General features: G+C 35.4%; 1 protein-coding gene across 1 annotated transcript; it reads left to right on the forward strand.

Annotated features, from left to right (window-relative positions):
• The first annotated feature begins 1,363 nt into the window (after positions 1–1,363).
• On the forward strand, positions 1,364–9,729 carry RNF141 (ring finger protein 141). Its single transcript, XM_009587717.1, has 5 exons — positions 1,364–1,567; positions 3,076–3,184; positions 4,171–4,352; positions 7,582–7,689; positions 9,394–9,729. The coding sequence occupies exons 1-5, from the start codon at positions 1,383–1,385 to the stop codon at positions 9,542–9,544; spliced, it is 735 nt and encodes a 244-aa protein (XP_009586012.1). The 5' UTR covers positions 1,364–1,382; the 3' UTR covers positions 9,545–9,729.
• Positions 9,730–15,346: the final 5,617 nt, after the last annotated feature.

Consider the following 15,346-nt stretch of genomic DNA (forward strand, 5'->3'; position numbering starts at 1 on the left):
CACAAAAACTGGAAGAGATGGGATAGGCTGTATTTGAAGGATGAAAGGTTAAGGTGTTCAGAGGTTGTACTTCAAGTGTATCTTCTGGGTGTGTGCTCACCAAATGCAAGGTCTTGATAGCGGAAGAGGAAATTATTGGAGGGTAATTTGGAAGGAGAAAAGTGACTTGAGTGGGAACACATCTGTCTGAGAATAGAAATTGGCCAAAATTCAAACATTAAATTGGAAGTTTATTCTCTTGTGTGAAATACTGGAATAGTTGGTAGAATGCTCTGATATGAACTCACTTCATGTGTGCTGTGTTTTTCTTACACCATGGCAAGATCTTGACAGCTGTAGACCATGTTCCTGAGCAGTTTTATGCCCGAATGCAGCTATATGTACATGCAGGACGAAGTTCTGTTTTTCTGTGACGTCTCTCATAAGCTGTTTGTAATGCACCTAGTATCAGATTATTCCATATTTAAGTTAAGGTTGATATTCTGCAATTAGCTTGCCATTGCAGACCTCTAGCTGTGGAAGTCTTAAAAGGGTGTGAAACTACTGGTTTGCATTACAAGTGACGAACTCTGTACAGGCAGAATTAATTTACATGCCTGTGCTATTTCAAGACAAAAAGCAAAGAGAAATTTTGGGGGAATGTCAAATGAGAGGGATCAAGGGAAGGAAATGGACAAAGACTCAGACTCAGAATGCATAGGGTAGATCCTTATGCAGACTTTTAGGGCAAAAGATATGAGTGTAAAGGAAAGGTGAAATAAGTTGAAGTTGAAGAGATTTAAGCAAGTCAGTTCTGTAATATGTCCTAAAGTTGAGTGTTCTGTGTAGATAGGGAGATTTCTAAATTGGTTTATTCTGACGTGGATTACTTGGCTTACAAGTTTAAGAATGCTTTAAGACTTCTTTTGATCTGCCAATGTCAGTCTGATGTAAGAAAACTAATTCCTAATGTAACGTCTGTATATAGACATACATATGCTTATTTGTAGACATTCTGACTTTCACATGCACAAATATTTAGGAAAAACAAAGATTGCCATAAATTACCACCATCATCATGAGATTTTTCTTTTCCATTCCATAGGATGTATTTATATGTGTGTGTTGGAATTGGTGAAAAATCTGCATGAAAAATTATCCCTGTTTAATACAAGTATTGCTGTAAGCAAAATAATACATTTTTCATAAGCTGTTAATGCCACATTCCAGTCTCTTCTAAGTGTTCTGCTTTGTTTCTGATTTGACTGTTCAAGTTGTGTTATTGTAGAATAATTAGACTGGTTAGTGGGTAGCTAAACTCTTACACTGAAAGAAAATGAGGGAGTAGCCATTCATAAAACACATAAATGTTAACTATTTTTTAGCAGAGACTCTACAAGTGAATGAGAACTTCTTTCTACGGAACTGAGGTGAAGAACTTCACCATGGGTCAACAAATTTCAAACCACACACAAACCGTAATTAACAAGTTGCCAGAAAAAGTAGCAAAGCATGCCTCTTTGGTTCAAGAAAGTGGTTTCCTAACGTATGAAGAGTTTCTGGGAAGAGTAGCTGAACTTAATGATGTGTAAGCCTTACTTTGTTTCCTTCTTTTTTTCATGTTTTACAGAGACCTTGTATGCAATATATTCTCCTGTCGTAGCTAAGCCAGAACTGGACATCTGGTTTTGAAATGTTTCCTTTAGTTCGTAAAGTTTCTATAATGGTTGTAATTACACTTCAAAACCAAAGCCATTTCTCTTCTTTAAATTCAGTTTTCTCCAATACTCTTCTTCCAGCAGGTGTTGCTTCTCTCTTAGAAGTTCACAAGAGGTAGACGCTTAGCGGTATCTTTTTGTTAGTGTTACCTATCTCCCTTACTCTTCCCCCCTCCACCAACCACCTGAAGATGCAGTGCCGCTTCCTCTCTGCCCATCACTTTTGGTAGGAAGTAGCAATACGAGCCCTGTAAAGTACAGCTACAATACTTCCGGGCTACACTAGAAAGGTAGTACGTGAGACACAACTGTTTGTGACCACCTCTTCCACCTCTGTGGACATGCAGTGCTGTTCCTCATTAAAGATGAGACATGGCTTACTATTTGAAACCAGTGACCAAGATAATCCCAAACAAAAGGCTGCATAAGTAAGATTTTTCGTAGCCTGCCTTTTGTTTGACTGATACATGGATGGTAAAAAGAAATGAACAGAAAAGCAGAGTTGTAGTTTTCACTCAATATTTCTGGTATAAAGTGATAGGAAGTGGAAACGTACACACCGAAAAGGGGCTTTGTAGTGTGTGACTTTTGGTAGCGTTTGATGTTTAATTATAATGTGAATTTGTATTCAGTTTAGAGATTGTCTTGTATAGTGTCATACTTTTATGAGTGACCTTCAAGAACAGATAGCTGTCTTCTGGGTAGACACAAATAGATTTCGAAGAACATTACCTTATGTTTTGCCTGAGAATCTAAGCATATCTCAGTATAATTAACTCCATTGAAGTTTTTTTTGTTTCTTTACAGTGTTTACTTCAGCCTGAAAGTAACGTAGCTTGTTCTGATTCTTACGGAATAGACCTTTGTGTCTGTGTTCCATTAAAAAAAAATACAAAACCCCAAAAATCTCAGGGTTACCTGAAGCTTTCACCTGACTGCTTCATTATTAATATATACTAACAAAAATACACCTCATTTGCATGTGTTGGTACTTGCTTGCTTTTTGTACATACATGGTAAGGAAATAACCTTTTTAGATTGGACCACAAGACTGTATGATTACTGTAATAAACAGTGAAAGTATATATAAATTAAAATGTCTACAAAGGACACTTGCTTGCTGATGCTGGATCAAAAGACTTGCACATCATTTTCTGAAATATAATGTGCAATTTAAAGTGAAATGGATTGTGTATTTTATATTTAATGACATGCTAAGAAGGCCATTACTCTTTAATTTCATGTCTCTGGGTAGTATTGATAAAATCTCTTTATGGATAAAGAGCACATAGGTGAACCATAAATCATCACAGTGACTGAGGTTGCTGATCTTTGCATGTCTAGCACATGATGTAAAACTGATGTTTCTTTATTTCAGTACGGCAAAATTGGCATCTGGACAAGATAAACATCTGTTATTTGAAGTGCAGCCTGGTTCTGATTCTTCTGCTTTCTGGAAGGTGGTCGTTCGGATAATATGTACTAAAGTAAGATTGTTGAAAATTTTTATTTGGTGGCATTTTTGTCTACAGATATTTGATGACTGTCACTTTTACTGGTAAAATCCAACACCTGCTACATATATTTTGAGTATGTATTTTGACACAGATGATGTATTCGGGGATACCATTTGAAATAAATTAAGTTTCTGCAAAAAGGTTAACAAAAACATTTTCATGACTAAGTTTAAAGCAATGGTATCTTCCAATGGAGCACTTACAGCCCATTAATTACGAATTCAGATGATTTGTGAGGTCAAGTCATGGTAATCAAATAGTACAACAAACTGGGAACTATATAGTTTGATAGTAGTAGAAGTTAGTTAGCAATTCTAAGCATTATTAGTTGAGCTAGTGTAACTGTATTTATTCTGATTCCTTAGAAAACCAATCTAAAAGTTAAATTTTAACTTAGTTTGAAGACCATGACGAAACTTACTAAGTTTGCTCTTTCTAATGAGGAGATTTTGCCCCTCTGTATCCTATCAAGTAACATCCTTAAATGATCCTGAATCCACTGAGGAATCTTAACATGCAGTTTCAACCAAACCAACTCTCAAACCTTGATTGAAACTAACAGTTTGTAATTTTCTGTTTGCTCTTAGTTTTCATTAAGGCAGCCATCATTTAGGCTATTTTAAGTTCAAATATGAAATGACTGATTATTCTGTTCTTTGTTCTAAGTTTAGCCCAATTTTTTAGGCATTAGGTCCCTACTCAAAACTTAATCCATTTGAGTAGTGATGGTAATTGTCTTGTCCTAAAAATGTAGTCCTAAGGGTGGTATTCCTCATGATGAAACAGCTGTGTTTGCAGGTGTTAACTCTTATTGAAGCAGACTGCAATTTGCTAACATAGCGATGGACACTTGGGAAGGTGGCTACTGCCATGAGAATTGCAGTGCATTAAAAGAATTTTGAGCAACATCAAGTAAAAATCTGATATGTAATTGTAAACAATTCTTATATCTTAAGATAAATAAAACAAGTGGCATCGTGGAAGCTTCCAGAATCTTGAACTTGTATCAGTTCATTCAACTTTATAAAGACATCACCAGTCAAGCAGCAGGAGTTCTTGCACAGAGTGGTACTTCTGAAGATGCTGCTGAGAGTTTGATGTCTGTGTCATCTTGTCAGGCCAGCTTGTGGATGGGAAGGTATTTTGATATACTCTAGCTTCTGACCACAGTTACAACAAATATTTTGGAAGTTGTGTGTAAAACCTGAAATACAAACACGTAGTGATCAAAACTGCATGCTCTTGGCAGATGCAGACTTTGTATCATCACAAACATGAATAGCACACCTTCTCTTGTACCAGGAGAGCTGTAGTGTACTTGGGTGAAATTCTGTTGGTGCTACCATACCTTAGCTTTCAGAACAATCGTTTTAATGATCATAATATAAACATGGTATATGTTGAATCTCCTGAATAAGGAAACAGGAGGAAATGGAATCAGCTGCAGCTACAAATCTAGGGGTTTTGACAGTGTTTGTTTAAACAGATTTTGTTATTGTTCCACTTAAACTTTCTCTTCCTCTTCTACATTTTGGCATGTGAAAGTTCCCATCTGTTGCCACTAGAAACTCATCAATTATAGTAATAATATAACTTGTAAGACTGGAAAAATGTGAACTGTCTCACACATGTTGACATCCTGCTTTGTTAACTAGAGGAAAAGCAAAAGACTGAGGTCAACACCTGCAATAACTTCAGTTCAAACTGAATGTAACAGCAAGAAGCTTGTCACCCTTTCCCTATGTGGAAACGTCGCTACCAATAATTCCTTACTTTTAACTTTCTGAATTAGTTCAGAGGTCTAACTCAGTTTTAAGTGAGGTAGAGATAGGTTTTACAAGAAAAAGTAGTAAATGGTATAGTTCTCTATATCAACCAGTGAAGAGCCTGTAGTCAGGTATTTTAACAAAACAAGTTGCTGAGCTAGTTAACTGTCTTTAGAATGTCACACTCCAGCTGTTAGAATAAGAAAGGGGTCAGTGATGTTGTCATTCTGTAGATAGAGCCCACTGGTTTTTGTAAGTAAGTGGATTGCAGAGTGTGTTCTTTTCATTTCATTTCCTGTTTCTCTTGTTTGGGAACAAATAATCTTAAATTATTGGCTGTTCTGAGTTACTAAAATGCTAGAATTAGGTAGCAAATTGTGAGCATGTTTAGGAAAGAGTATTTTCCTGCTCTTTCTCAAAGATATAATGTACTAAAACACACGTATAACCAGAAATGGCTTTTTATTTAAAACAAACCAACTAAACAAAAAAACCCCAGGTGCTTATGCAAAACAACTTCATGTATTGCTAAAGTCAGTAAGTAGATATAAGGTTTCTTAGGTGAGTTTCTTTTTCAATTTTCAGACTTTGAGATGGGGGAGATGAGCATCCTTTGTGTTTGTAAACTTCATCACTTGAGGTAGTATTAGTGATAAATAACAACAACAAAAAAAGAGTATACTTTTCTAATATGCTAGTAATGTTTTTCTAATATGCTGGAATTTAGTGAGCCAGTATTTTCCAATTGTATCTTACCCAAGTTTTTCAAGTCATTAAGAAAAATACAGGCTGAAGCATCTTCAAGTATTTTACACTGAGGAAATCTTCTGTTTGTTTTTCCGTGATATCCTCCCATTTGCCTAAATTCTTTTCACCTTTAGACATTTTTCAGCTCCACAAGAGCTAGCCGTCACTGTCCAAAAATAGGAAATATTATCTGTTTCATTCTTCTTCTTATCTTAACTTCTTCCACTGGAATAATACCCCATTTCTCTAGAACATCCACTTCCTATTCGGAGCATTTCAAAATATCTGTAAGCGTTTTATGCTTTCTGATAGTGAAGAGACAAGCATTTCTTTAGTTTGTCACTTCTGTATTTTACTGTTTCTTCAGAAACTTAGTCCTATGGCTAAATCTTAGGTTCCAGAAACTTTATAAATAGGGTGCCTTTTTTAAGTATAATTGCTTGTATATACACCAGCAAATCTCAAAAATTGAAGTGTTATCAAAGGTTAGTACTCAGAGTTGCATGGCAGAGGGAAATGAAAGGAAGCAAGTCCAAAGAACATAGTGAGCTAATCAAAAGATAGTTGTTTTGGAAACTGTTTCCTCATTGTATGTGAATCACCATCTCTAATTCTACCAAAAAATCTCCTAGCATTCTAAAGTAATTTCTCAAAAAGCAAATTGAAAAGGAAACCCCAAGGAACTACTGAAGAATAAAACAAAAGCGTATTAATTCCTGTCTGTTAACTATCTAGTCTGTACAGTTAAAAAATTACTCTGTATTTGACAAGCTCCCAAGATACCTAAGCAAAAGCAGTCTGGTCAATAGTCACGAAGGTGGTCTGTCTCTCCTGAAATGACATTCTTTGTGCCCCAAGTCACAGAAGAGATTCTCAAATCAGGATTTTTGGAAAACCTAAAAATTTCAGAACACTTACCTGGCTGTCTTGGAAGTGGTCCATGGCTATACAACTGGGGAACTTTACATGTCTAGTTAGGTTAGTGAAAGCTGAGGATTCTCTGTACCTTTTCACGCTTGAGAAGTCTTGATAGTACAAATATTTGAGATGCTACTGTTAGGAACTTTAGATCAGATATCTATTATTTGGAGAAAAAAAAATGAAGACAAATAAAATGAAAATGTCTGTCCCAGGGATTGATCTAATTTTTGAACTCTCCCCCCTCCCCTACCCCAAGAACACCTAGAAGCTTAACTGGAAAAGGCGTGGTAACAGTCAACTCGGGAGAGAGTCCTAATTTGAAGGAACAATCATCAGGAGTGTATTGCAATCTAAAACCAGCCTTTTCAATCTAATCAGTTTAGCTCTTGGCATTTTGATGGCATGTGAAATCTAGTAGTGATCCTCTCGACATGCATGTTTTTATCTAGGATATAAGCCAGTATACAGAAATTTGACAAAGTTTGTTATGAAATAGTTAGCCTGACACTCTGTGAAAGGAAGGCAAATTCTTCTCCTGCCTTTAATGTAAACAGTGTTTCTGTTCTTTTGCCCAGTTACGTGATATGTAACAGTTAAAACTCTCACACTTCCTTATTGATATGAAAAAGGATTTGCATAAGTCTTTGCAACACCAAGAGCACCACATGACACACATAAAAAAATGCATATTCTAACTTAGTTTGGTTCATTTACTGCTGTTTGTTGGTAGCTTGAGGCTATATCTGCTGACGTAGGCTGGGATGATGTAACTAGTCCATTCACAAAATTATATGTTCCTTGCAGATAAGCACAGGTGTTCCTTTCTGTCCATCATGAATTATTATGAAAACTGTAGTAACTAGTGTAGTTAATAGAGCATAAATACAAAACTTATTAATTATTTAGGAGAAAATACTGTCTTCTCTTCTGCAGGGTTAAACAGTTGACAGATGAAGAGGAATGTTGCATCTGCATGGATGGGCGTTCTGATTTAATCTTGCCGTGTGCTCACAGTTTCTGCCAGAAATGCATTGATAAATGGTAATACATATTAAAGGATATTCATTATTTTATAGTATGTACTGGTTATCTGACATGTTTCAGTTTAGTCTGACAGATTCCTTAGTCCCATATAATTTAAGGTCTGAAGATATTTGCAAGCTAATGTACATATGATACCTAAGAAGCTTGAGTAAAATTAGACTGCAGCAGAAGGAAAGAAGGATTTCAGAATTTGTAAACATCTTATGAAGAATTTCATTGTGGAAAAAAAGATGTGAAAGTGCTTTTCAGCATTTGTTTTGTAATTTCTTAACTCTTTATTCTTGTAAAATTAAATTACTGTATTCTTCTTGCTCAAAAACTAGCAAAGACAGGGTATATGCTGATGCTGGCGTGTTATGCTTCACAAAATCTCATTAAAAGCTTCTTTTCAAGGAAAAAATCAATAGTTTGTAAGACTATGCAAATATGAAGGCAAGTTGGACTGTCTTATCACTTATTTGGGAAATAACTGTCAGAGGGATTTTCTTCCATATACTATGCTTTCACTTGAAATAAATAGCATACAATTTACTAATTTAAATATATCAGACTTTTCCAAGAAAAGATTTCTTCTCAATAGCAACGCCTTCAAATTTATGTATAACATGTATCTTACAATATGTGTTCAGCTTCATAGTAAACTGAACAGCTTTTCAGCTTCTGCATCTGTCTGGTACACCAGTTGTTGGAAAACTAGAGAGAAAAATTGCTTTGTGGAGGAGCGTAGCTCTTCTCTGACCATGCAGAAGACCTACAAGGACTAGGCAGGTGTTCTGGCAGTCTCATATTAGGTGATACAGATATTCTCAGTTAAAGGCTTTTTTGACCAGTTAATGCAAATGATTTTACATTTAAGTCACATAATTTGTGCATAAGAATTTGTTTTGTGGCTTTTTCAAAGCTTATCAAGGAAATTACTCTTATAACACCATGCTCCCACAAGGAAAAAATGTAAAAATCGCTGGATATCAGAGTGTAACTAGTCATCTCTCTTTTTCTGGGAAAATACTTTAACATCTATCAGCAATACAGGGCTTAAGTTTAGTGACTGTGGTGGAGAGTGGATTATATTCTACTTCGGATAATGAATCAGCCGAACTCTTAACTAAGTTCCTGTTATACCATTCTTTTTTTGGTATTCACTTTTTAAGGTTCATCTCTTCTTAACCTAGGCATATAACAGAGGCTCCCAGCTCAGAAGCATAATTGTTTGGGACCCCCGAGTTAGTCAGTGGAAGGGGATGGGACCAATTCTAAACTTCAGTGGGCTGCATGACACAGGAAAAGGGTTCCTTTTTCTCTTTATGTAGGAAGCTTATGGGGACTGGTTTCTGAAGTATCTCAGCTGAATATCTAAAGATAGGAAGAATTAATTTAGACCGTGGATTTCCACTTAAACTTTCTGGACAGGTAGCTCGATGCATCATGTTTAACCTGAGCAGACTTGACTCTGAGGAACATGACTCCAAATTTATCACTCAAAGAATGGAACTACATTCAGAATTGTTGGCCAGTCTTCCTCACAAAGAAAAAGTTTTTAAACAAAAAATATATAGGTGGTCTAATCCAGTTAACCTGGTCATTCCTGAAGTTCACTGGGTTGTTTTTGTTGGGTTTTTTTTGTTTGGGGGCTCTTTTGGCATTTTTTGGCCAGGAAGAGACCATCAGTGAAAAATACTCATTTCTCTGGCTTCCTAACAGGAGTGATCGTCACAGAAGCTGTCCTGTCTGCCGTCGGCAAGTGACTGGGGCAAGTGATTCTTGGGTGGTCTCAGATGCACCTACAGAAGATGATATCGCTACTTATATACTTAACATGGTAGATGAGGTGGGCCAGCCTCACAGACCCTGACACTGGCCAGCAAGCTGATGATAGCAGAAGCACTTGAAGCTTTCATTTTCACGAACGTCTGTTTTTACCTCTCGTTGCCGTTCTTCCACAGTCTGTCTTTTACTTCTCTTCTTGGCTGCTGTGAATCTGCGCTGCTCTTTTAAAACACAGGGTAGATGAACCAGTGTATATGTGTGCAGTCTTAATTATTAATCTGTACTTTCAGTAAACTCTTTGATCATTAACAAAGTTTAACAACAACTTCTGATACTAACAGTTCGACTACTAGATGAAGCAATTTATTAAAGCACAACTACAACTGCTAACTGCTGTTTGAGTATCACAGTATACTGCTACAGAAGATGAACCATGTCAGGTGGCTTGACCTCACAGTTCTTATCCTTAAAAGCAGTCCCGTTTAGTTTCATAACGAATGTGAATAAAGATGAGTTAGCACTAGTGGTTATAAATTTGAAATTTTATTGCTGAAACTTGAAGATGTCCCACTACCTGTTCTTCAGTAGCCAGTTATTGCTGCTTTTAGTGCTTACAGATACTGATTTCAATCTAATCTGTTATGAGTTTTAGTATTAATTATTTTAAATCTGTTTGGAGAGTGTAGGCAGCTCTGTAAATGTACTTGTGCACTTCCTTTATTCTTCTAACAAGATTCTCTCTTAGAATATTTTTTAAAATACTATATTTAGCATTGTCATCTTAGCTTGGAAACATTAAACAGTTTCATACACAATCCTAAAAAAAATAAATCAGTTTCTTTATAGTTTTTTGATCAAGAACAGCCAAAATTATTTTTAAACATTGGGCATATCTGAAGAGAATGACTTTATTTGAATGAGCAGTTAAGGTGTAGTTTAGTCTAATGCTGTGGTTTTATCTGCTTGAGTTTTTGAAGTGATGAAATCAGAGTTATAAGGTATAGTAAGAGTTATAAGGTGATAATCTAAGTAAGGGTGCTGTACTTTATATCTACAAGTGCAATATGCTTTTATGTAGCAGAGATAAAACTTCTTTAGTAATAATGTTGCCTGCAGTGAGATGTGCATGTGACAACTTGGGAAAAGGGATATCGCAACTGGAGTGCAACTGTATTTCTGTGTCTAGCAGAGTAAAATCTTTAAAGAGCTGAGTTTAGACAGTCTAAATTAAATTGTTAGTATTCAGGAAACCCATCTTAAGCCTCTTTTGCATAAATAGTGTTATGGAAATCAACTGCTATTGTAGAGAATTAGTTAATGATTTTTTTTTTATTATATGTTAACAAATACTACTCTTTTCATTTGAGGCTATTGAGTGAGAAATACTCAAGGGTAGCATTTGAGGGAATATCAGCATAAATGTTGTTTGCTGTAAGACTGCATTTTTAATTACCATACTTGTTAAAATTCGATGATGCCATAAGGCTAAGGCCTTTTATCACAGCCAGGTTCTGAACTCAAAGGCGTGTGCACACGTAGATACGCACATTTGGGTTCATTTTCTTAATTGGCTACAAAATAATTTAATTACGTTGGGGACCAGATCTTGGGAATTTCTCTATTATACCTCTATTTGTCAAGGAACGTGCATAGCATATGGCACCCATTTGAGTTTGGCTTATGGCACAGTTGTCAAATTTATCATAGACATTAAGACAGATAAGCAACGTACTACTCTCTTGTGTGTATCATCTAAAAGTCAGTATGGCTTAGTGTGTAAATCTGTATTTAACTATTGAAAAATCCATTTATGAATGTATATAGCTTAGAACTAATTTTTTCCCTTTGTTAATCCTTTGATATCAATGAGATATTCTTCAGAAAATGCATGGACTGTTTGGTTGCAATAAGGCAGTTATTATTTGGGCTGAAAATTGTTAATGATCAGGGATTTTCCACTAAAACATTTGAAAATATTCCTAATCACATGCCAGTTTGGTTTCTTTTTGCTTTTTGAGCTTGCATTAGTCCATGTTCAGAACTTTAAAATAACCTTTGAATTTTTTAAACTTTTTGTATCACTGGAACAGAAAGAGCATCTAAATTAAAGCTTCAAGCTAACTTTATTTTTCAAGTATTTCAAGAACTGTACTTCTGAACTGAGATTTTATAAGTTGACTTTCTGCTGAGAACTTACATGAACTTCTTAAAATGTAATTTTGTAATGATGCAAACAAGTTATTAATTGCAGCATAATGACACTTGCAATTACAGTATAAACAATGCAAAAATTATTTAAATAGTGAAAATTAAACTTTGTATTCTGTACAGCTTTTTTTAATTAAGTTGCTGTAATTCACACTGCTGTGGTGTAGGTACTGTAATGTGTGCCTTGTAAAATATATGTACTGTATGTTATATGGGATAATAGGAACATTAACACTGAAAAACTAGTAATTTGGTACTGGTTGGTATTACCTAGTCTACATTTAGCAAACAATTTTGGAAAACGAAAAGGAATCACACTGGCAGGGACATGGCAGTGGGTTCCAGAAGCTAGACCTTGAAAATGTGAATTACTACGAATAGCTGTTGGTGGGGGGCATTAGAACAAACTAAACTTTCTTGTGTTAAGTGAAGATTTCTTACAGGTTTAATGTGAAATTGTAATTTAAATTGTAATTATAGATTGTATTAATAGCTAAGGACATTCCAGTATATTAAACTTTGTGTATGAATTGTGCAATAAAGTTACTTTGGAAGAATGTCAAAGTTCTTTTAAGCTTAAGGAATCTCTTGGCTTTGATACCACAGAAGTCTGAAAACTGAATTTTAATCTAAATACAATTCCATTGTACAGGTGGTGTGGCTAAAAGTATGCCATTATGAGTCAGATGTCTCTTAAACATATCTAACAAGGTAGTTTAAATGCAGCTCTGCAAAAAAGACTCACTGATTCTTCTATTTTTCTTTGTCAAAATATAAACTGGAACATTCTGCAGTGATGGGAAAAATTAAACAAACAAACAACTCTGCTTCTTAAAAGGACAGTATAGAGGAGCAGGTTTCTTTGGGGTAAAGGATTTTTTTTTTTTTCTTTCAGAGGACTGTGATTTACTTTTTCCCCAAGTTATTCCATCATGTTTCTGACTGATAGTATTTCAAAGCTTAAGAATGCTAAGGTTTGGAGTATTCTTTCTTAAATTTTTCCTGTTTTTTAGTAAGAATTGAAATATATAATTAATGTAACTGTTTCTCTGTCTAGTTACTTGGTTTATCTGTTTGGATTTTTCAAAGCCAAATGAGAAATGAGAGACGAATTCATTAAGAGATCTGGAAATTAAAATTGGAAAACTTACCGGTTGACAGACACACCAGGAGGTACGTGTACTTGAGGAATTAACAAATGTTTATATTTACTGACACCATATTAATGTAATGTGCATGTTTCTTTTTTTAGTGGGAAATGGCATATTTAAGTTGTATATCTTTCGTTTAAAGAGAATTCTGTATATGATTGTACAGGTTTTCTAATCTATACTCATTCCAGTTCTGGAAACATAAGGCAACCAGTGAGATCTCTGTGCTGTAGGTTTGAACTGAACTGTTAAATTCCACCCCTGTGTAGCTGTGTGTGCCAAATGCATTATTTTTAGAAGGAACATCTTAGCTATGGTTCTTTGTGCTTTGTGTCCTGCTAATAGTAGCTTCCTCAGGGAGCCTTACAGCTGCTTGATATAAATGGCAGCTGTATATTAACCTGTCTGGCCTTAATTTTTGACACTGCATATACATAATTCTTTAATTCTGTATCCAGTAAATACACATGCTCTGTAGTGAAAGTAATTATATTGTGACTAATATTACAGTAATGAATTATTTTCTTTGTTTTTCTGTTGTTAAAACCACTCTTGAAGATAACTTACCATGAGGTTTTGTCCTCACCTGTTTTAAGTGGGTGAATGGAATTCTGCTTTCTCATAAGTGTGTCTTAAAAAGTAGTAATTTCAAAACTGAATTTTTTAATTGTCATTTCTTCAGATGTTTGGTTCTAAGGCCTAGAATTTATTATACGGCAACATACTCTAAAGACTGAACGTTCTTTTCCTGTTGCTACGTGTAGCTGAAGTTAACCTGAATGGGACAGTGTTCTTTTCCAGTAACCGCAGTGTCCAATCACCAGATAAGGTGTTTTGCTGTGAACTAGCCACGTTCCAATAAATATTATGTCTGTGAGGGGTCTGACAACACATTCTACTTTTGTATCTGAGCTGTCAAGATGTTAGTTAGCAGATGATCACTTACGTATTGCTTACCTCACTAACCTAACTGTCAAGGTTAAAATATTAAACACTGCGTATGGGTTTTGTAGGCCTGAAATTAAAAAAAAATTATCAGTTTTGTGACCTTAGATGGAGCTTTGCCCAGTGTGAGTCTGGTGGAGTGAAGAATACTATCCAACAGGTAATTAAATGATCAGTCTTCTTTGGTTCAAAGTGCTATTTAAAAATACAAGGTGTTTTTATGAATTAAGCTTAAATTAGTCAGAAATCTGCCCTTCTGGAATTTGGTTGTATGTGGAACAAGGTAGGGTTTTGATACAACAGTCTATGCTTCCATGCTAATGTGGATCCAATCCACTTTAACAGACCTTCCAAAAAATATTTTTTATGTGAGACAGTACCTGTTAGTCATGGTTAATGATTAATGAATTAGTGGTGTTGGCATCTCACTATTATATATACTATTGTCTATGCTGCTTAACATTGGTATTTAGTGCTTTGAGAGGTATGGGGAGAAGTACACATTCTGCAGTTACAGATGAGTCTGTACTCTTATGCTTCATGAGTGCTGCTTGTGTACAGAAAGAGACACACATTTTGATCTTTATTACATTTCCTACTGGAGAAAGTAATTTGTGTTAAACTTTTTTTCCTCAAAAGTCATCTTGACTGTAACAGAATGTCTATGTTGATACTATTTATTTCAATTTGTCACTTGTTGGCTCTTAGTTGTGTATTTTGTCAGATACAGCTGTTCTGTGTACTGCTTAAATTGTTTCAACTGTGAGTGTCAGAACTGCTTTCCTGCTCCCAAATTCAGGTGTTTTGACTCTCAGTTTAATATCAAGATGAGGCTCCAGGATCAGGAGGAGAGGTGCTGCATGCCCTACCCTGATGCCCAGTTTGGATGAGCAGGGAACCAGGGCACCAAGAGACAGTGGGGGCAGCCCTGCAATACAATTTCATTTCAGGACTTAGTGACAGGTCTTCTGTTGGCACAAATCAGAACAGCCGGTTTTCATTAACACTTAATTGCTTTAAGTCAGCTAAGCTTTTAGTGCCTTCTCCTAAATATTGCTTATTATCTTCTCTGTCTCCACTGGGTTTTTTTCAGTTTTCATGCTGTGGTAGTCCTTAATTTTGGTTTAGTCTTCTGTACTGCTAACGGTTTAATTGCATAGGTTTTTAGTTTTACTTAAATGCAGAGATTTTGAGCAGCTACAATTTTATTGAGAGGTGTACACACACAAAAACCCTAACCATATTCTTTTATAATTTATTTATTAGTGTAATGTTTAATGGTTCCACAAGAGGCAAAAGATAAACATCATTTAACCCAGGCACAGAAAGAAAAAGCAGTTTTTACAGACTTCCCTCCCCCCACCCACCTTTTTCAGACTTCGATTTTAACTAGGCAAATAGAACAGAAAGGTTTAGCCACAAGTAAAGAACAATGATAGAAGAAGATAAGGTGGCTCTAGGGTGAGAAAAAAAATTGTATTATCCAGTGGCAGAGCTAAAATAACGTTAACAGAATGGAAGAGCATCACCAGAAATTGTTCAGATAGATATGTTGTAAACATCAAATAACCATAATTAACCAT

This window comes from Fulmarus glacialis, unplaced genomic scaffold (genome assembly GCF_000690835.1).
Source record: "Fulmarus glacialis isolate BGI_N327 unplaced genomic scaffold, ASM69083v1 scaffold46201, whole genome shotgun sequence".
Taxonomy (NCBI): domain Eukaryota; kingdom Metazoa; phylum Chordata; class Aves; order Procellariiformes; family Procellariidae; genus Fulmarus; species Fulmarus glacialis.